Raw genomic sequence first — 22,102 nt, 5'->3', positions numbered from 1 at the left:
CACGCTTACCCGGTCCTCCTGCTCGGCTTGCAGCTCCCTCACCCGCTCCAGGAGGCCAGCCTTCGCCCGGTCCAGGTTGGCAACGAGGCCAGTGATGGCGATGATGTCAGACTGCAGTTCAGGTGCCGGGACTTGGATGTTCACCTAAATGACAAGTACCTGACTGAATCGCAGATGCACAGACAGCCCTGCTGGCTCATCACCTCCTTGCTCCCCAACCTCCTACCAGGCCATTTGACGGTGTGCCAGCCACAGGGCAGCCCCCAAGAGCAACGACCCAAGAGGAGACTTGGTGCTCACGGGCACTGAGCCCATACCAAGTGGGCAAGCCCAGGCAGGGCCACCACTGGATCTAGCCAGGGCCACCCAAGGGGGAGTGAACGAAATCACCGGCTGTGAACCCAGGTGTTCAAGAGGCAACAATATGGGTCCTGAAATATTTTCCTCTGATTTGCATGGAATCATGAAGAGTCCCAGGCATCCAGTCTGTCCAATGACGACCCTGAGGGGACCCCAGCCCCACAGAATGTTGCTAAGTGCAGACAGCCAGCAGCATTCTTCGGAGACCCTACGATGCCAGGCTTAGCTCGAGGCTCACCGCAGCAGCGTGCCACCAGCGGACACGGCCAGCTTGCTAGAAAGGGGTCCGGGCCAATGCGCCCACAGCTCTGTGGAGGACTCCACTGGCCGACTATTAGCAGGGTGCCAGAAGGGAGGGCTTCCGGGGCTGCATTGGGACAGCAGCTGAGAAGGTCAACTGACCTCAAACTCATCCATCATCTTGCGGATCCCGCTTCCTTTCTGCCCAATTATGTAGCGATGGAGATCAAAGGGCACCTCCACCATGATGGTGACAGGAACCAGTGCCTAACAGAACCACAAAGGCAGAGAAACTGTAGGAACGGGGGCTTGGGAGAAGCACCTGCCACCTCCTGGGGGAAGCCCACGCAGCAACACGGGCAGGAGCAGAGCCTGGGCAAAAAGACTCCCCAGAAGGTTTCCCGGAGTCTTCCAAAACGTTCCCAATGCTTCACTCGTCAGGCAAACCAGAGGGGGCTGAGCCCTACAAAAAGGCAGCTACCACTTTCTTGGAAATAAGCTTTACATCTAGGGAAGGAGGGAAGGAAGGGGAACTAACTTCCAGGTAAGATTAATTTTAGTTCATTTGAATTAGAAAAATATCCCAACCCAATGCCAAATGTGACCAAACCCCACGGAGGAGGAGTGGAAAGCTTAGATGAGGTGTCTCCCATACACAAAACACAGGCTTTAGAGGGGGAAAAGATCTGATCTGGTTCTAAGTAAACCACCCACCAGACTGGGCTGATCTGTACCCAAAGCACCTGGGCAAGAACGAGCCCCAACCCCCAAGAAAAACTCAACCAACCTCAAGAGCCTCCTTGGCAGCCTCACACTTCTCTTTTCGGCCTGAAATTATGATGATGTCACACTTTCTTGGAGAGCTGGGGTCAGCCTCTCTGAGGTACTTCCCCTCCCCAATGTCTTCCCCATTTTCTTGAACAGAGGGCTCAGCAACGGGGGCTAAAATAGAGACAGAGAGGTCAGTGTCGCTAAGGACAAGTGGGCGGCACTGACGCCTCCAGGCTGACGGTCGGGCCTCTGGGCACTGACAGGAGCACCCAGGAGGTCTGCAAAGAGCACCACCCTAGGGTCACCGCCTTCGATCCGCACAACCGCACGAGGAAGGAGGTGCCGTTATTCTCTTCATTTTACAGATGAAGAAAACTGAGGCAGACAGAGGTGGAGTGACCTGCCCGAGGCAAACAGAGCCAGGACGGGGCATGGTGTTCACACAGCTCCTGAGTCTTGGCAGGGAGACTCTCCACACTGTCTGTGGTTATTTTAAATGGAATTTCTCTTTATCTTCTTGCTGAATTTTGTTGCCAACATAGACAAATGTGGAGGGTTAAGGTGGGTTACTGTATATCCTACAATTATGCTGAAGCTCTTTCAATCTGTTTCCTTAGAGAACCCTAAGGAAGTAGCTAAAAAACTAACTCCTTAGGGTTCTCTAAGGAAACAAGGAGTTTTGTTTCTTCTCCAACTACATTCTTTCAATTTCACTTTCTTGTCCTATTACTATAGTTAGCACGACTGCTAAAGCTTGCACAATAATGGATGGCAACAGCGACCATGGATGTCCTTGCTTCACCCCTGATCTCACTCCAAAAGCTTCTAGAGACTCTCTCCATTACAGATAACGCTTGCATCTGGTTTTACATAGATACTATTTATCAAGAAAGTTCCATCATTCCTACACTTTCTTGTGTGGGGTTGTTTTTTTTTCTTAACAGGAATGGGTGCTGAATTTGTCAAAAGCTTTTTCTGCATCTAATGAAATACTGGTGTATGTTGGTTTGTTACTAGTATAGGTAACTATGTTCCAAGTTTTCCTAACACTGAAGAAGCCCTGCATTCCTGGTAAAAATCCAGCCTGGGTCATATATGACCTTTGTGATATACTGATACAGTCTCCGTGGTAACATTTTCTTTCAAATTTTCTCATCAATACTAATCAGGGAAATCTGTTTAAAAAGTTCTCAGTTTTGACTCTCCCCAGCTGGAGTCTCAAGATCACATCTGCGTTGTGACGCCATCCGATAAGAATAACAAAAAGGAATCTTAAGGAATTTGGCAAGTTTATGTGGTACTCAACTTGTCCTTTAAATGCCGGAGAGAATTTGCTTAGGGGCAGCCAGCTGACACAGGAGATTAAGAGTGCTGGCCTTCGAGTCAGAAAGAGTCATCTTCCCGGGCTCAAATCTGATCTCAGACACTTACTAGTTATGTGACCTTGGGCATGTCACTTGCCTCAGTCTCCTCATCTGTAAAATGAGCTGGAACCACTTCAGTGTCTTTGCCCAGAAAACCTCCCATGGCATCACGAAGAGTTGGACACAACTGAAACGACTGGACAACAGCAACAAGAGAATTTGCTTAAGAACCCGCCCAGTCGAGGGTTTATTCTGTCGGGAAAGACAGGGCTGTTTTTTTTCCTTCGAGCTCATTTACGGCTTGGTTCAACTTCTTTTCCTAAAACGGGGTCATTTAATATTCCAATTCCTATTCTGCAGATCTGGGCAGAGCCATTACAAATGGACCGATGTAGAAAGCGCCACGCCATGCCCAGAGTGCGGCAGCCAAGAAGGGGGAGAGCTCCCGTGCGACACTGACTGACGGGCTCCTTCAGCACGTCTGTGTCACGCTCTCTAAGGCTTCTGCAGCTCCTCTCACCTCCAGGATCAGACAGAAAATCCTCTGGTATTTGAAGCAAGAGAATGTTACCAGACTAGACCTCAAGGCCTCTCTACGTAAAAATGTCTGATGCCGTGAAACACACTCACTGCTAACAGCATCCTCCCACAGAGAGGCCAAGGCGGGTGAGCTCAACACGCCCTCAGCAGCAGATGTGGGAGGTGGACATAGATTATTCTACTGAGGTCAAATGATAAGAATGAATTATTATAAAGCCACCCAACCTAAGGAGAGTTCCAAGACCGCTATGGAGGTAAAACTTGAAATATCACAGCCGAGTTAATGCTCAGCTTGGTGCTGGAAGAGATAACCAGCTTCACCAAAGCAATGTGCCATCTTATTGGGAGAAGGGGACAGACAGAGACAGACAAAACACACACACGTGTAACCCAAAACCCAAGCCAATTATAAAGACATAAAGCAAGGAAGGCTTCATAGGGGAGGCAGAAATTTAACAGACAAAAAAGGACACAAACGAGTAGATATATCTGGGGGACCAAGGACTTGGTTGTAGGTCCCCACGTGACAAGAAACAACATGAGCTGAGAATGGGTAAGCTGAGTCACTGGGAAGAACCCAGGCCATGCAGTCAGACCTGGACTCAGCCAAACACAGCTTGTAGAACAGAGGCAGGCTGCACTCAAGTCAAATGACGCAACAGAAGAGGAAGGAGAAGTTTTATTTCATCATGAAGATGCACATGATGAGTGGAAGAGGAAAAAAGTTCCACCCCCCAGAGAGGCCAGCGGTAATAGTCCTGGGTCCTGCACACAATGGGAATAAAGTGTGAGGCAAAGACTACACGGGAGAGATGCTGCAATACCAGGAGCCACAGGGTTTGGGTCAGAGGAGGGAGAAGGGGAGGCAGAGTTCAAGGTATAGCTGGCATTTTAAACCTGGGCAACTAGATGAATCCTTGTCACCCCTGAAACAAAGAGTCCCATGCTGAGGAGGACCAGAGAAAGCCCTTGGCTGTCACCACATTCCGTTTAAGGTGGCCACAACCCGAACAGAGGCAGCTTGAGACACAGGTCTAGAGACTGGAAGAGAGGGCAAGGCGAGAGACAGAAATCTGGGCTTGTCAAGGGGGATACAGAACCAAGGCTCAGCTTGGGTCTCTCAAAGGTCACTGAGTGGTGGGAGCAGGCCAGGCATGGCAAGGATGAGGCACCAGGGTCTGGCTAGGAAGATGTAAAGAAGCCTTCAAAAGGAGTCCATGGGGCAGGAGAAGGAAGCAGCGGGGAGAGAGAGGGATGCAAAGCGCAAGAAAGAAGGGAGAGTCAAGAGCAAGGATCCCAACCAAGCAAAACAAACAAACAAAAAAAGAAAACCCAAAGCAACCCAACTATATGAACACTGACTTCCTTGACGCACTCCTGGCACTCTGACCTGGGAGCTGGGGAGCCAGCATACTGTCACTGGTCCTCAGCACTCGATCCGATTCAGCAAGGCCCATCTCCAAGAGAAGAGCACCCCCAGTTTTAGGGAATCCCAGCTGGCCATGACTAACTATGAGCACCTCCCTTTCAAAGCACCAGAGAAGTGCTGTAATCTGAAATGCAAAATGGAACCTGAATCCTATGAATGTGTCCCAATCCATCGCCTGAGGGGTGTTGACTTCACCCCACTATTTTTCCCATTTGTGAGCAGGTGGTGTTACTCTGTGCTCCAATGCAGCTGCCAGGCAGGAATATTCACCAAGGACACACACTTGTAGAATCACACACACAAAAAAATCACTCTGGGTCAATCCACCCAAACTCCCAAGAAATCGTCTGGAGAGGAAGTCAACATAAACTGGATTGAGTATTAGGATCATTTCAGCCCAGGCAGTGGGAGAAAAGCGCCTCATGCTCCAGTTAAGCTCACACGAGAGCCCGAACAGGGGTTCGGATGGCTAACATCTGACAGCCGGGGCCTGCCAAGCCCTCCAAGACAACATGGAGAACTCATGGCAGGGCCAGCGCTACTCCCCCACTGTGGGGTCAAATCTACTTCCTTACCTTTCACACCATCTCCCCTTGGAGCCCCTTTCCCAGGAGAAAAGAAGACGAGCTGGATGGATCATCCAGGCAAAAAGCTTTCTCAAGAGGCCGAGAAGTATAGGATGTAGACAGCAGCACAGCTGCAGGCCAAGCCCACCTCTGCCCACCCCTCTCTGGAAGAGGAAACACCCCAACAACACTGGGCTGAAAGAGCGCAGTTGTGAGCTGGAATCCAAGCTCTAACATGTATCTGTTGTGAAACAGAAGGACGACGACACTCACACAAGGTGTTGAGGACTGGCTGTGGTAAAGACGCTTGGTAAACTGTAAAGTGCTAGAAAAATAGGCACAACTGCTACACAGCCTGTCCCCTCTCCCGCACTGCAGCTGGGGGACCAAAGTCACTTGAGTGTTCTGAACCAGCTCATGCACATAAAACACGCTGTAACCAGCCGGTACCATAATATCTACATTTAAAACAGTGTTCTATGCAGAACCAACATGGAAATGAAAATGCCCTCCCCCTGCCTCACACCTGGGTTCTCCTCCCTGTCAGGAAACTTAATCTGGACACCGTAGTCGCGAGTGATCTGCTGGATTCGGGACCCTTTGGGGCCCATGATGGAGCGATGATACTTCTGGGGGATGGCGCACTCCATTGTCACTTGGGCCTCCTTCATGGTCATGGTGGAACAGAAAACATCAAAAACAAGTGGTTAAATGCTGTAGGGATGGTCACATTGCATGTCGGCCAAAAAACAAAAAGAAAGAGACATCTGTACTGGGCTACGCCTGCCATGACATCTTCCTTTAAGTAAATAAGTGAGGCATGGTAGCTGCCACAGGAGGTCCTCGGAAGGATCCCACAAATGCCTGGGTCGAAGCTTCGTTCCCTCATCGCTGGGAGATGGGGATCACAGTGCTCTGTTCTGCCTGCCAAGTACCAAACACTTTTCATGGAAACAGAGAATCAATTATTAGAGATCAGAGCCAAGCAGATTATCTGAAACGTCAATCCTTTCTGATCATCTCTGCAATGTACTAGATTTAGTATGAGGCCAAGGCAGCAGAGAAAGGCCAGCTTTGGTATCCTCCTGCCACCTTCCAAAGCACCGATCCTCCCCTCCCCACTGTGGTCAACTGTTGGTTAAATAGAGGGCAAACCTCCTTCACTAGGCAGCTACAGCTTCAACCCCACACAATCCAGCCATGCCACTAGAGCACAGCCAGCTTGGCACCTTGGCATCTGCCACGGCACAGGTCAGGTCCTTGCTCAAGAAATAATCAAACACTCCTGCTTCTCTAAAGAGGGCAATGGTCTACTTTCAAAGGCTCTCCTCATCAGCCCTGTGACTGAGTCTTAGACTGCCTAGATTAACTGTCCCTTCACTGGCTACCTCTGCCCAGTCCCAGGCCCCCATCTGATGCTCCTCACCCTTCTCTGGGCCCTTGGAGTTCTCAACAAGGTCTGGCTAGCACCTGCCTAAGGCGTGTGACCTGACAAGTTAGAACATAAGCCCCTCGCCCCTCCCCCAGACTACACACCAAGTCCTCGATGATCTCCTGGATGCGTTTCTTGGCTGCCTCCACACAATCTTTGGCTCCTTTGAGTGTCACTTTATCGCTCTGGGTACCAGAACGGGGGAAGCTAACCATCACACCACCGTACTCCTCAGCAATCTCCCGTAAGACCTGGCCTCTTCGGATGACAAAATGGCGGTGATGCCGAGGGTCCACCAGCATGCAGTCTTCTACCACGTTATCCTACAGAAAAGAGGAAGTCAGGGAAAGGAAGGCTGGATAATGAATTCTCAGGCTGAAAACCCTCATGGGGCACTGCTTCCAAATCCCATTTCCTTTCAAGTCCACATCAAACGAGTCAAGGTCTATCAGGTCCTATGACGCCATCTCAAATGTAAAGCGTATGTAAAGTGGTCAGCAGACTTTTAAGGGCTATACGAGTTACTGTGCTAACGAAGAAAGGAAAGATCAGGTGTTAAAGATCAAAAGAAGTGATCACTCACAGAGAGATAAGCAAAAAAAGAAAAAAAAGAAGACAGAGGAAATAGGGGCACGAGCCGTCCCAGAGGCCCACCCCGAGCAGGCAACATCACGGGCCAAGCCAGGACGATGACAGCCCTTCCAGGATGACCGCATATTTCAGATCAACCATCAGTGAAGGTGCTTGTCGTGTGGTCACCACAAAGGAGCAGCAGCTAGGTGGCGCTGAGAGACCCAAAGGAGAAACCAAGAGTCTTACCAGGTTTTTAATGAGAATCTCCAGTTCCTTCTGAGCCTCTCTGACAGCCTCCTCCGTCCCAATGATCGTTATCAGCTCCTGATCCTTATCTTCAGGTGTGGGGAAGATTATCCGGGCTCCCGTGTTGTCACGAACCTTACGGATGTTCCCGCCCCCTTTGCCAATCAGGAATTTGTGATACTCTGGTTTGGCGCGGAGATCCACCGTGTAACTCTTGGTTTGCTGCCAAACACAATTTCCATTTAACCCGTTAGACGTGCACATACCCCTGCAGACAAGACACTCCGGAACGAGGGCCATGGCTCAGCCGCCCACCTCCAACCTGTCCAGAGGCCAAGGAGGCCCGGCAGCTTCGGCCTTCACCGGGATAATGAGTCTGTTTGCCTTTTTCATTTGTCCTGCTAATTTCTAATGACAAAAGCCCCACTTCCCCAACCCCCGCCTTAGCAGAAATGCAAAGTTGTGAGGGGGAGGCAGGGGTGTGAGCAGATAGGCGGGGCCTTGCTGAAGTCCAGGGGGGGCAGGGCCAGCACTGATCACACCCGGTTCGGTCCTCAACTCTCTGCTCACCCTCTGCCCACCTCCCTTCTCTCCCATGTCCCGCACCGATCGTCTACCAGGCCCCAGTGCCTCCTCTGCTTCCGTGCTTTAGAACCAGGCGATGCCACAGTCAGGGCTAAAGGCAAAGACCCAACAAGCCCTGGCTTTACTCGGCAGTCACATGGGCAGCCAATCAGAATAAGTCTTCAAAGACAACCTGTTCACTTAGGACAATTAAGTTTCAAGAGACAATGAAATGGCTTTTGGGATGATATCCCCAGAAGGGTAGGTGAGTCACGAACGAGAAGGGCCCCAAGGCCCATGCCCACCTCCCCACTACTGCCAGCCCTGGGCACTGCTCCACCACCCTGAGGTGCAGAAAACAAGGAGGGTAGCATAGGGTCTGGGAGCTCAACTGCACACCGATTTTATGCAGGATACCAGGAGCCTGAAAGAGGTGAAAGATCTAAGGTCCCACAAACAAGACATGGCACTGAAGGTGCTACAGAGACCACAAGTACATACTGGACAAGTATCAAAGGCCTGCGTCACGAGGCCTTAACTCATACGATGCCCCCAGGAGCCGAACGCTCCAAGGGGAGAAGACGCCACCAGAAGCCTGTCCTGCTGCCCCCATGAGCTGTGCCTTTCCCATTCCCTCTCCTGCTTGCACTCCTGGACCCTCAGCTCAGGTCACCACCAGAGGCTTAGGTGACCAGTGACCTGCCATGCAAGCCAAGAAAAAGAGAAGCAGACATGCAGGGAAGGGTGGTCATATCTGCTGGCACAGAAGAAATAAAAGTGGGCCTCCACCCCCTTGCTCCCCCAACAAGCCTCACTTCCCTGGGACGTTTTCTCTTCCCCACTCACCTTTTCTTCTGCCAGGTGTAACAACTGTCTTTTGGCTTTCTCCACGTCTGGGGCAGGGCCCCTGATGACCACGGTGTCGATGCCCGAGCCTTCGGTGGGAAAATGAATGTGCACCCCACCACACTCTTCCATGATGGAACGGATTAAGCGGCCTTTGGTGCCAATGAGGGAGTTATGAAGCTTGGATGGAATGGACACCTCCACTTCTGTAATGTTAGCCTAAGCCAAAACAAAGCAGGTAGTTATCTTGTGAGACAAGAAAGCGCTGGGGCGGGGAGAGAATCAGACTAGGTTCTATTGAAATATTTGACTGCTACGCCCAACAGGCTGAGTGCTGGGCATGGCCCACGGGCATGAGATCAAGGGGCCCAGAATCTTCAAGCTGTTTTATTGCCTAATGAAACTGTTGAGGAGGAGGATGAGCTCACTTAACTTTCTTTGAGGGGACCAAACGGCGGCTGTTTACAGAATGTCGATAGGAGGGAGAGGGAGGTTAAGAAGTGGTGGTAGGAATCTATGTAAGAGCCCCTGTCATATCCCTCATGTGCAGGCAGTCTGTGGCCATGTTAGGGAGCCTCTCTACACACATCCAGATTGGGGTGGGCTTGACCCACATCAATTTTCCTTAGATACTTCATGTATCTTTGCAGCATCTTGATTTTAAAACTCCAGAGAAAATTTATGGCAAGAAAAATATCCCCAATTAAAAACAAACTGAACAGCAAGACAATAAAATACTGTTTATAAAACCAATCTGACCTATAAAAATCCAAAACTACTCCCAAGTCCTGTCAATTTTACAGCACAGGAACCAGGCTCTCTCCAGGAGTGGGAGCAAGGCTCTGCCCACCCACTCACCCCACCCTGCCCCCTGCCCTCACCAGGTCTTTCTGAATGGAAAGGATCCGGCTTCGAGCAACTTCACAATTGGCTCGCTTGCCTGTGATGACGATGGTCTCCGAGTTACTGTTTTCTGCTGGCAGATCAATCTTGGTGTTGCTTTCTTCACGGATCTACAAAGGAAGAGACCTGCATGAAAGGCTGCCAGGGTGGGAGAGTTTTCACCCTGCTTCCACACCCCTCTCTAAGGCTGGGCCCTGGCACAAGGCAGAGCAAAGACAGGGGACTTCGTCACCTTTTTGATGTTTGCACCTCCTTTCCCGATGATGTTCTTGTGGAACTGTTTGAAGATTGGAACGGAAATGGAATAGCTGTTTTCAACCTAAAAAAAAAAAAAGGCAAATCAGTAAGTAACCACAAGAGTGAGGAACCTTTCCCCTAAAATGTCTGTGACTGATTTCTGCTCCTTGGACTGTATGATCGGAAGGGAGGAGACTGATGACCGTGAACCCAAACCGCCCATCTCTCAGAAGCCTGGCCCCTCATGCCAAGGCAGCGCTCTCAGGTAAATGCCCCCAGACGGCCCCTGAGAATCCAGACCTTCCCAGCAGCACAAGACGGATGTAAGCCCCAGACAGGATCAGAAGCTATCCTGGTCTGGAAGGGCCACATGGCAAGAGTTGTTGGCCATTTCCTCTCTTGGGGCCACAAGCGCTGCTGTAAATGTGTTCCTTTCCCCGCCTGGAGAGCTCTGAGCAGCAAACCTGTCAGCACAACCAGACTGATCCCCTACTCAAGAAAGCCCCATACTCTCTCTCTCTGCCTCTAACTCTACTTAAACGGGAGGCAGACAAAAAAAAGGAGATTTGACAGCTAGATAAAATAAAAGGAAATGGATGTGGAGGGGAAGGATCTATCCTCAGGTATGGAGCACTGATGAAGGAAAGCCCACTGCCCAGCAGATGGCTGCACAAGGCTATCCACTGGTGGGGAAGTAGGAAAAAAACCAGTCCCAAACTGTCGAACTCCTTCCTTATCACCAACACCAGTGACTGACAACCAGACATCACCTCAGCAACCGGAGCAGGGGCATTATCACATCACTCCCATCAGAGCGAAGTGACATCAGTGGGAATGTTCTTGATTTCCCAACTGAGCCAAGCACGATTAAGAAAAAGAAGGAAGTCAAATACACCAGCGTCTCGTTCCACGTGTCACACGATACCCTGCTGGTCTCAGAGCCCTGCACCCCCAGGTAAGACAAGACAGAAGCACAGCCAAGCCCTCGGCCTACCAGATCCGCCGCCATCTTCTGCATGTACTTGGTACATTTCTCCACCTCATTCTTGGGGCCTCTGAGTTGTACAATGTCACTCTTTTGGGCTGGGTCTGGAAAATTGATGATGACCTGGAAGAGATAATCACCAATCAGTTTGGTGTGGAGGCTCATGGGTCCCACAAAGCTGGGCAGAGGGCCTGATGCGTCCTTCCCCATGCCAAGGCCATTCATAAAGAAGGCTTCCCCTCTGTCTAGGGGCCGGTCAGCAGGGTCTCCAGACCCCCAGTTTCTCGAAGCCACAGAAGACCCCATTGCATTAGAGACCCCCATGAAATCTCACCTCTGGGAATTTATCACGAATTTCACGGATTCGTTCACCTTTCTGCCCAATGATTGTTCGATGAAATCTCTGCTCAATGATTAAGTCCTTGGTACGTTCGTTTTCCTAGAAATACAAGCGTTATTGAAGGTCACCAGGGGACGGAAGGTCTTCAGAGTCTTTTAATCACACACATAAACAAAAATCAGCTGGGTAAAAGCACACCCAGGCGTTCAGGTCCAGGTCCGGAAACGAGGCCCAGGATGTGGTGAGGTCAGTCCCCTGTGGCTCCAGGGGACGGTAGGTGGCCAGCACCAGAAAACTGGAGAGGAGTCCCCCCACGGTGAGACCCTGGATCAGGGAAGGTTTGCCCCCTGAAACCCGGGAGGCTCGAACAGAACAAAAAGCCACAAGAGCTATGCAGGGAAAATACCAACCCCAGCCAGTCTAGAACTTTACCAGGTTCTACACCAGCTCAGCGGAGTCACCTAAAGTGCTCCTCAAAAGACTCGATCTGGTCAGTACTCTGGGCCCCTCAGGCTTTAGACTGGGCTTTGAAAAGGGTCTTCTCTTTTTAACGCCCCTCTCCCTTCCCAGAGGCTTCCCCTTTCCTAGGGCATGGGCATGCAAACCCCCTACACTGACCATATCTCCTAAAGGCGGCCTTGTTCTGGTCTTCTAGCCCCACACCTCTCTTTCAGGAGGTTAATTTCAGCACAATCTTCAACTGATTTTACAAAAGATTCCCAAGTTTGTGCTTCTGGCAGAGCAGCCCCAAGAAGGATGCAAGAAGCATTCTTCTCTCAGAAGCTCCTCCTCCATCACGTGGAGCTTTTCTTTAAGTGCAAAATTCGGGGGATTTAATTATTACCCACAGTCCCTCAAGACGCACACTTATAGAGCGTCCAATTTCAAGTGTATCTGTTAAGGCTAGAGATGGCCAACACCGGGCTCCTTTAGGGAGGGACCAGGACTCATGCAGAGGTGGGGTTAACGAGTCCAAGGCTCACCATACGGGACGCGAGCTCCAGCAGCTCTTTCTTGGCCTGTTGGACGCCCTGAGGGTCCCCCTCAATCCGGATCAAGTTGCTCTTTTCATTATCAGGAGGGATTCTCACAGAGACCTTGTACTGATCTTTGATTCTGTTTACTGCAGGGCAAACAAACAAACCACCCCTTCACTAAAAGAGATCATCACCCTTGAAGTAAAACACTGGGCAGACAGACAGATGCATTCCACTCCCAAAGAGATGCAGTCAAGCGTCTGTTCTCCTTTCCTGGGAGCAAATAAATGTATAGTGCAAACACAAACTGCCAATATCTGCTTTAAATATGTGCTGCAAAAAGGTACAATTCTATTTCTCAAAAACACGCGCATGAGGTCGGCGGAAGACGTTATTTCCGACAACAAGCTTCCTTCTACAGCATGGTGGTTTGTCATTCTGGTCCTTCACGCAGCATGACGAGCGTGAGAACATTCTGAAGAGTCGTCCCCTTTGGTGCCAGACGTGGCCTGCTGTAGCACAGCACGCACAACTACCAACGGCCAATGGTCAGCACAGTGACCCCGGGACGGGGGAACACACGGAGGAGAAGGTGGCTTCCACAGAACCGCCATCAGAACTGCAAGTGCCTGTTGTCTGGGAGGACACTGATGAAATGCTTTGTTGGGGACCCTCCTTTGCTGCCCCTTGGACCTTCCAAGGACTGATGGAACGAGGGTCCTCCAGTGAGAGGGAACACAACAAACAACTCCAGGATTTAAGACCACACACCTAGGGGCAGCTAGGTGGTGCAATGGATAGAGCACCAGCCCTGAAGTTGGGAGGACCCGAGTTCAAATCCGGCCTCAGACCAAACACCTGACACTTACTATCTGTGTGGCTCTGGGCAAGTCACTTAACCCCAACTGCCTAATAAACAAAAGCACAAAACAAAAAAGACTTGTGCATTCAGGATACAGACTTGCTATCTACTGACAACACTCAAAACTGGATAATGGGGGAGAGGAGAGCTTCCTTCGAGAGCTGGGGTTCTTGGTGTCCATAAAATCGGTTTACTTCTATTTTACTAACTGTATTGAGAAATAACTGGTGTCCTTGATAATCCTATGAACTTTTACTGAGAAGCAGTCCATTAGTATACCCATGACTGGCTAAGTTGTCCAGGACACAAAAAGGAGGTAAGACCCCTGATCTAGAAAACAGCTGGCTCCTTCCTCACAGGGAAGCAATATTTCCTCAATTATAGCCACAGCTGTCAAAATTACAGGGGAGTCAGGAGCCCAGATAAGAAACAAAAGGTTGCAGCCTACAGGAACTGGCTATCAGGACAAGGAGAGTTTGAACTTTCCCGTTGCCTTCAGGTGGAATATCCAGGCCTTCGGAACCAACAAGAACCCAGATAAGTCCCATTCAATAAGAGATCCCTGCCGCCCAACATGAAGGCCACAAAAAAGAATGACACATTTTCTGGCCACTGAGGCCAAAGTCTGGGCTGCTCCACACCGCCATATGGCTGATCCTAAAGAAAAGCCATTTCTGATGATCTACACACTTCAGGAAGACCTCAAGAAAGCCTATGGGATACTTGCCACATCTCAAAAGAAAACCAAGAGATAGAGAAACAACAGTTCATCAGACTCACTGTTGGCACCATTCTTTCCAATCAGATGTCTGTGAAACTTGTGGTCAATATTAATCTCAACATAATCCATTCGGTTAATCTGTGGAGGGAAAGCATGCAAAATTAGAACTCACAGGAGCTGAGAACACCAAAAGCAGGATCCAAATCCAGGTCCCAGCCACAACTCTTCTTGCTCAATCCTGGGCCCTCTGAGTTATGTTGGAATCAGATACCCCAGAACTCCCTAGCCTGCTATAGTCTCTCACGACCTCTAAGGACACATCCTTCGCTACCTGAGTTTAAATGCGAGGTGAAGTTGTTGGCTTTAACAAACTACATGGATATGATGGGATGATTATCCAAAGACATAAAAATAAGGAATGAGAGAGAGGAATTCACTGGAAGAAGGGGAAAGGGAGAGGTAAAATGAAGTAAATTATCTGACATAAAAGAGGTGAGAAAGAGCTTTTACAGTGGAGAGGAAGATACGGTGGGGGAGTATGTGAACTTTATTCTCACTGGAAGTGGTTCAAACTCAGTTGGGTAGAGAAATCTATCTTTACCTTACAGGAAGTAGAAGGGGAAGGGTATGGGGGGGGTGGCAGACAGGGGGAGGTAAAAGTCAGAAGCAAATCACTTTTTGAGGATAGAAAGGGTGAAAGATATAAGGGGAAAACAGGAAGGAGAGCAATACACAGCAATCATAATTGTGAAAAAAAATTTACAGCAAGTTTCTCTAATAAAGACCTCATTTCTCAAGTATATAGACAACAAAGTCAAATTTATAGAAATAAGAGCTATCCTTCCATTGATAAATGGTCAAAGAATACGAACAGGCAATTTTCCCGACAAAACAATCAAAGCTATCTATAGTCATATGAGAAAAATGCTCTAAGTCGATACTGATGAGAGAAATGAAAATTAAACACAACTCCGAGGCACCACCTCACATCTACCAGATCGGCTAACGTGACAGAAAAGGAAAACAACAAATGTTGGAAGGGATACAGGAAAACTGAGATACTAATGTACTGTTGGTGAAGTGGTACGCCCTGATTCAAGCACTCTGAAGAGCAATTTGGAACTGTGCCCAAACAGCTATAAAACCACCATGCACACCCTGTGACCAAGCAATACACTATGGGTTCTGTACCCGAAAGAGATCATAAAAATGGAAAAAGGACCCACATGGACAAAAATATTTATAGAGCTCTTTTTGTGGTGGCCAAGAATTGGAAACTGAGGGCATGCTCACCAATTGGGGAGTGGCTGAACAAGTTGTGGTATGTGACTGGGATGGAAGATTACTGTGCTAGAAATGACAAGTAGCATGTTCTCAGAAAAGCCTGTAAAGACTTCCATGAATTCATGCAAAGGACAAGCAGACCTGGGAGAACATTGCATACAGTTACAGCAATACTGTATAATGATCAATTGTGAATGACTTAGACAATTCTGAAGGTGAAAAATGCTATCCATTTCCAGAGAAAGAACTGATGGAGTCCACCTGCAGACCAAAGCACTTTTTTGCCGGCGGTTTTTGGGTCTGTTTTCTTTCACAACATGACTAACATGAAACGTCTTGCATGTCTATACATGGATACCAAATTGCATACCTTGCCAATGAAGCGGGGAGGGGAAAAAGGGAGGGAGAGAATTTAGAACTCAACAATTTTTAAAATTGTTAAAACTTGCTTTTACATATCATTGGGGAAAAAACAAAATATTAATTTTTTTAAAAAGAAAAAAAACCTACATGGTTAATATGCAGTATAAGTCAGAAAATTAACCTTATCTGACCCAGTACTTTCATGGCTAAGACTTTACCCTGAAATGATGATAAAGAAAAAAAAATTCAAAAGGGACTTCTCTGTACACAAAAACAAAAAACAGAAAAAAAAAAATAGAACAATCTGGACACCCAACAATTGTAGTCCAGCCAACAAAATCACCCTATGGTAATGAAGGGTTGCAGAGTTGTGCAGTGATGAAGGGGAGGCATACATGGCACGACATTAAGAAGAACCAACAAGCTGGATTCCATTTTCAAGAAAGGGAAGAAAGTCAACTCTCAAGTGCAGCTCAATGAGTGTGACTTTGGGGCAAAATTCTAGAGTACTACGTTCCTCTTGTTAGAGGAAGGTCTAACGGCCCCAGGGAAGTCTGTGGATTGAATTAGCTTGGATCCCATGTTGTTCTCCTGCCAGACGCCAGAGAAGCTGGGCAGCCCGACCCCGAGGAGAGCTGCCGCCAATGACAACAGCGCTTGCATCTGCGCCAGCACCGTGGGCAGTGATCTGGATGAAGGCCCTGCCAGCGTCCTTGTCGTATCCGCAGACGACACAAAGCTGAGAAGAGCCAACGCCCGACGGACAGAACCGAAGTTCAGAGAGCTCAGCGGGCCACGTCTGCTGTGATGAAGGTGAGGGGCTGGAGGGAAAGTCTTATGACCGGGTTCTCTAGTCCAACATGGAGGGAGCGTGGCTAAACAGCAGCTGAAGCAGAAAGGTATTAACACCAGGGTATTCTGCAAGGCCAGAAAGCACCTGACGAGAAGCGCCCTGAGAAGGAGAGGGGACAATGGTGGGCCATCCCAAGCTCACAAGACTGAAGAGGTGACGGGGCGGGGCAGGACAAGACTAGGCAGCTTTGTGGCCTGAAAGAGCAGGACGTTCAGGGCAGAACAAGGAGTTGCCAAAAGAACAGTTTTGGCTCTCTAGGAGGGAAAGCCACCCCAAAGCAGGAGGCAGGGTTGGGTTCAAACAAAGGCCGGGAAGGCTGTATGAGGAGACATTCCTGCCACTCTATGAGCACCACGGGAGAGCAGCCATGCCGCTGCTGCCAGCTCCGCAAAAGCAGGGATGCTTACAGCCCCCAGTCAGAGAGGGAGGAAGAAGGAACAGGAGAAAAGGCAAGACAGCACTGGGGCAGCTAGATGGCGCTGTGGATAGAGCACCGGCCCTGAAGTCAGGAGGACCTGAGTTCAAATCCGGCCTCAGACCAAACACTTGACACTTACTAGCTGTGTGACCCTGGGCAAGTCACTTAACCCCAACTGCCTGAAAAAACAAACCAAACCAAAACAAACCAAACAAAGAAAAGGCAAGATAGCAGACAAGAGTGAGCCCAAGGCAGGAAGCCTGGGGAAGGCACCGCGGGGATGGGGCTGGACATTACATTTTTATTTAATCCCTGGGTTTCAGGGACAGTTAACAATCTGAAAGGCTCCTCTCTTTCTTCCCACCACCCAGATGCCCTCTGGGCCCAGACACTGGCATTCAGACCCTCCACGGAGACTTACCAGATCCTTGACCATGGCCTCGATCTGCTCCTGAGCCACATCCACATCCTCGGTGGGTCCTTCCAGTGTGATCTTATCCTCTCCTTCAGTAAACTCTATATGAACCTGCAAGCCCCAAAAGAGGAAAGCCAGTGCCAAATCTGTAGCGCCCACCTCAAACCAACACTGTCACCAACCTCCAACAGCCAAAGAGCGCAGCTCCCAAGTAACCACTGGGGTGTGTGCCAGGGGCACCTGCCCCAGACCCTCTCCTCACTTCTACTAAGATGCATTCCCATGACACGGGACAACAACCACGAATTACAGAGTGTCACAGCAGAAAGGGAACTGGGAGAGCCTCTTCTAGACCAATAAAGACACTGAGCCCCATAGACGGGAAGGGACAGGTGCTCCATTAGACTGCAAGCTCCTTGAGGGTAGGAACTGTGATTTTCTTGTCTTCCTGGAACTCGGCACAGTGCCTGGTACAGAGCAAGTGCTTCACAAATGCACGTGGAGTTGAAAAGCATCCAGGTTCACCCTAGTACGGGGCAGAGTGGGCACTGGCACTCAGATTTTCCAATTCCAAGACTGACCCTCTTAGCCAATGCCACTGCCCACTTCTCAGCATCTTTAGGATGGTCACTCCTCCAGAGGACATCCAGGGCAGCAGGGAGACACAGTAGGGACGCAGACTGCCAAGAGCGGACCAGAGCAAACAGTGGGAAAGCTGGGCACGTGGCTCTCAGCTTGCCTGAACACTGCTTGACGAAGGCACATACCCCCTCAATACTGTACATAAACCAGGGGCCTGAGCAAGAAACAAACATTGTCCCTCGGGAAATTCTAAATTAAAAGGATTCTCAGACCCATTCACCCCCAGGTGAAGGAACCCCCCTGGACCAGAAAGAAACCTCTACTTTCTGAAATTATTCCTAAAACCAGATCAAAACACCCTGAAAGGCACCCCGGTGTGAATGTTCCCAGTCTGCGTGGGGGCTAAGGGGAGCTGCTCTCCTCAGCGCTCGTCCACCAGGGTAACAGAGACCTAACCAATGGAGCCAGGATTTCAGAGGACACTTCAGCCAACTCTGGGCCTGAATCCCCACCAAGCTCCCATCCGCCGTAACACAGCTGTTCCGCTGAACATCTCTGACTCCCTGGCCAATTCACAAAGAGCCGTCACTCACCAAGAGCAGCTTGAAGGAAGGCTGGGGTGGGGGGGCAGGGGCATGCTGAGGCCCGCCCCAAGCGTTGCGTGATGAGTCACCGTGGTGGCACTCTGTGCACTATGTCCAAAGGCACTAACACGGCCTGTGACTTGGCCCTGCCAAGTAGTCTACTAGCCTTCCTTCACACCGAAGGCCCAGCATCTCCAAACGTCCAGGCCTACCTGGACACCCCCCACCCCCTGCCAGATGCAGGCAGCACTGGAGAGATGGACGAGGTCGCATCCCTACCTTTGGCATCTGCTGAGTGATTTTGGCCAGGTTCTGCCCTTTCTTGCCTATGATGAAACGGTGAAGCCAAGATGGAGCAGAGACAGAGGAGACTGTGAAACTGTTGGCCTGGGGAGAAGGAGAGAGTCAACCCGTCAGGCGTGGACTGCCAGCCTTCGTGAGGCTAGCGGTGTAAAGCCCTAGTGTGCTGGGCTCACCTTGGCGTAGACTTCAGTCAGCGCCTGCCCTAGCCGCTCCGGCTCGCCGCGCAGGATCACCGTCTCCGAGCCACTGTCTGGGGGGGGGATCTCAACGGACACTCCGGTTCTCTCCAGAATCTCCTGTAGGGAGTTGCCCTTGGGCCCGATGACGTACTTGTGCTGAGACTTCTTCACCTCCACTGCGATGGTGGTGGTCTTCTTTTTCTGGGGACAAGCACAGCTGGTGGGGTCACCAAGTAGAGCAGAAAGGACAGGAGGGATGGGGTCCAGAGACTCCCGAAGAGCTCTCAGAGCTCGGGAAATGAGCCTTAGACCCCAGAAATATGGACCAAGAGCTGCAGGGCTCGTCCCGGAAAGAGGCAGCAACGAGCAAAACAAACGGCGACCCGAGCCCGTGGAGAGCCCCCGTCGGTGTGGCTTCTGAGGTCTCTCTGGGGCTGCAGGGACCCCTTCTAGGTGATTTGGACGCCAGGGTCTTGGCAGGAAGCAGAGAGAAGCTGCTCATTCCAATGGAAGGAAGCATTCTCTAAAGGCTCCTTTCCCCTCCCTAGGTCCCGAGACCCAAAGACGCATTTGGGGCGAGGGCCAGGGGCCAAAAGGTCATAAGGCAGCGTGGGGGCTCAGGACCACCCCCCCACTCCGGTCAGTCCGTGCCACCCAACCCACCTTCTCCTCGTATATCTTCTTGATGCGGGCCACGGCCTGCGCCAGCTGCTCCTTCTCTCCGGTGAAGACGATCTCAGTGCGGTTCACACTAGGCGGCGGGATGTTGATGCGTGTGCCCGTCTCCTGCATGATCTCACCCACCAGCTTGTTGTAGGGTCCTGCGATGAACGGGTGGAACACCTTCTCCACGTCGAGCCTCTCCACCGCACGCTTGTCCTGTGGGGAACACCACAGCATGGGCACGCCACACACGCACATTCACATAAACTACTCACACATAAAGCTACTCACAACTCACATGTGCACACGCGCGCACACACACATACAATACACCCACACATGCACTTACACTCATACATACATAAGGTACACACGTGTACATAAACTCACAAGAACACACACCTACACTCACGTACATGTACACCCCCCACCATGTACACATGAGTACACTCACAAGCACAAGCATGCATACACACAGACACACACACACACAGCCCCAAACACTGCTGAACCCAATGGCAGGCAGACAGCATTTTTCCCCATCCCCACAACCTCTCTGTCGTGTCAAGATTAAGAGACAAAAACAAGCACTGTGAACCAATGCCCACCGTGAGCACACTCAGCCTGGTTCCCCGTGGGTGGACGTTCCTGGCAGGGAAGCCGCCCCAGCCCCCCCCCCCTCCAGGCTTCCTCCCTCTTTCCCGTGCTCCGGATGCTGAAGTTTGCCAGGGTCACTGCAGCATCATTCTGTGCTGCTAAAGCTCTCTGTAGGACAGTGCAGGAACAGAGGTAAGGGGGCAAGCCCCCTGTCTGGACTTCAAACAGACCCCAGAGACCCAAGCTACAGAGAGCAGCTCTGTCACACCAGTGTGAGAGCACCCTGTACCAGAGTCCGCAGCACCGCATCTAGCTCCACTCAGCTCTGGTCCCAAAAAGCCACCTGCAGCACACACACCTGGGTGATCCATGAACTGCCAGTGTGGAAGAAAGGGGAGATGCTTTGAGATCTAGCTCCAAGGGAAATCATCATGACTGCGAGGGGGAGTCAGAAAGGAAGGGGAAAAAGACTGAAATGGTCAAAGATCCCAGGAAGAAGAATACTCAGGGACCTGGAACATAAGCAGGTAAACCGAAAGGGAAAACATTCACAGCCCAAGGAAGCATGGCCTCCAGATCCTGGTAACCGTGAATACCACAAAACAAAGGACAATGACTCAACACTCAAGACAGAGGACCCTGTGGGACACACGATTCCTGAGTGGTTTCAAAGAGAAATGATCACGATGGCCTACACAGCAAAAACAAGGGGCGAAACAGGAAAAAAGGGAGTCTGCAAGAGCAAGTCTGAAGAAACAAAAGAACGCAAACACACAAAAGTGAAGGATCATCAGAAAAAGTAGACTATGAAAAGAAACATGCTCTTGGCCCTCAAGACGCATGGAGACAACTTTAGTACCACCTGAGGTACCAGAGGAACACGACGGGACCATTCACAATGCAGAAGTAACAGAAGCAAACTGCAGAACTGCTGAATGGCGGCCTCTAGGAAAAACAACCAAAGGCTACAAACCCCAAAATTCGACAACTCAACTCAGAATTCTGCAAGCCGTCAAGAAAAAGGCCTTCAAACACAAAGGAGACTCAATGAGCACAAACTTGTTCTGCACCACCAGGAAACACAGAGGGGAATGGAATCAGGGGTTCTGAAGAGCCTGGAGCGCAGGGCGCAGCCCAGGAGAGATCCTGCACATCTGAGCTCAACCGTAAATGAAAAGAAAGAGGTACGTGAAACGTTCTTAGAAAGAGAATCAGACCCGAAGAGATTATCTGCTTCTTCAACACCCCAGACAACAGAAATGCCAGAGGGATGAAGGACTGAAGCAGCAAGCAGCAGCACCAGGAAGAGACACAGAAAAAAGAGACCAAGAAATGTGCACAAGACGACAGCAGAGAAGGCGTAAATCAGGTGGAGGTAAAGTGGGGAGATGGGACCGGTCCAGTGTGCACAGAACCTGGCAACCCCTTGGCTTCAGGTCAATCAAGGCAAATGGGAGGGTACATGCAGGGAAGAGGAGAGTGTGTTATGTGCCTGGGTCAAATCAAAGGGTAGCAATGAGGGGACAGTGTCCCCTGCGGTCTCAGAAGGCTAAGAGTGGGAGAGGATGGGAAGAGGGAGGCCCTGCTATGGAGAGGGAGGGGGCTACACTCACGAATGTGCCTATGGGTAAAGGGACATGGGGACCTTGAGCTGAGTGTTGTATGGGGGATTTGGTGCTTGACCAAGCGTCGTCAAATCCAAAACCATCACTCCCTACCTTGAGGATGGAGAGTCGGGGGGTGGGAGGGTAGGGGTGGGGGGTGGAGCTGAAACTCCTGGGGACAATCGGCACCTGCAGGAGTAGGAGGGCACAGATCCAGGAAGAGGATTCAGGAGGTAAACAGAGAAAAGGGCTAACAAGGGGCGGGTACAGATCAGGGAGGTGAAAGCAGGGTAGGCGAGGG

The 22,102-nt window shown here is 50.4% G+C and overlaps 1 protein-coding gene across 2 annotated transcripts in view; it reads right to left on the bottom strand.

Annotated features, from left to right (window-relative positions):
* HDLBP (high density lipoprotein binding protein) overlaps positions 1–22,102 on the bottom strand; it is an 89,012-nt gene that overhangs the window by 5,697 nt on the left and 61,213 nt on the right. For both annotated transcript variants that reach the window (XM_020988999.2, XM_020988998.2), the window contains exons 7-23: positions 19,601–19,816; positions 18,932–19,138; positions 18,735–18,842; positions 17,296–17,400; positions 14,016–14,094; positions 12,380–12,519; positions 11,391–11,495; positions 11,066–11,179; positions 10,067–10,153; positions 9,813–9,944; positions 8,932–9,150; positions 7,522–7,743; positions 6,807–7,025; positions 5,797–5,935; positions 1,388–1,542; positions 763–867; positions 10–144 (exon numbers count right to left, since the gene is read on the bottom strand). In XM_020988999.2, the coding sequence (XP_020844658.1) occupies positions 10–144; positions 763–867; positions 1,388–1,542; positions 5,797–5,935; positions 6,807–7,025; positions 7,522–7,743; positions 8,932–9,150; positions 9,813–9,944; positions 10,067–10,153; positions 11,066–11,179; positions 11,391–11,495; positions 12,380–12,519; positions 14,016–14,094; positions 17,296–17,400; positions 18,735–18,842; positions 18,932–19,138; positions 19,601–19,816 (2,487 nt within the window). The remainder of the gene's footprint in view (positions 1–9; positions 145–762; positions 868–1,387; positions 1,543–5,796; positions 5,936–6,806; positions 7,026–7,521; positions 7,744–8,931; positions 9,151–9,812; positions 9,945–10,066; positions 10,154–11,065; positions 11,180–11,390; positions 11,496–12,379; positions 12,520–14,015; positions 14,095–17,295; positions 17,401–18,734; positions 18,843–18,931; positions 19,139–19,600; positions 19,817–22,102) is intronic.

The sequence above is a fragment of the Phascolarctos cinereus genome, unplaced genomic scaffold (genome assembly GCF_003287225.1).
Source record: "Phascolarctos cinereus isolate Bilbo 61053 unplaced genomic scaffold, phaCin_HiC Scaffold_7;HRSCAF=346, whole genome shotgun sequence".
NCBI lineage: Eukaryota > Metazoa > Chordata > Mammalia > Diprotodontia > Phascolarctidae > Phascolarctos > Phascolarctos cinereus.
Note: the sequence above shows the minus strand (reverse complement) of the source record. Positions and strands in the feature narration are given on the sequence as shown.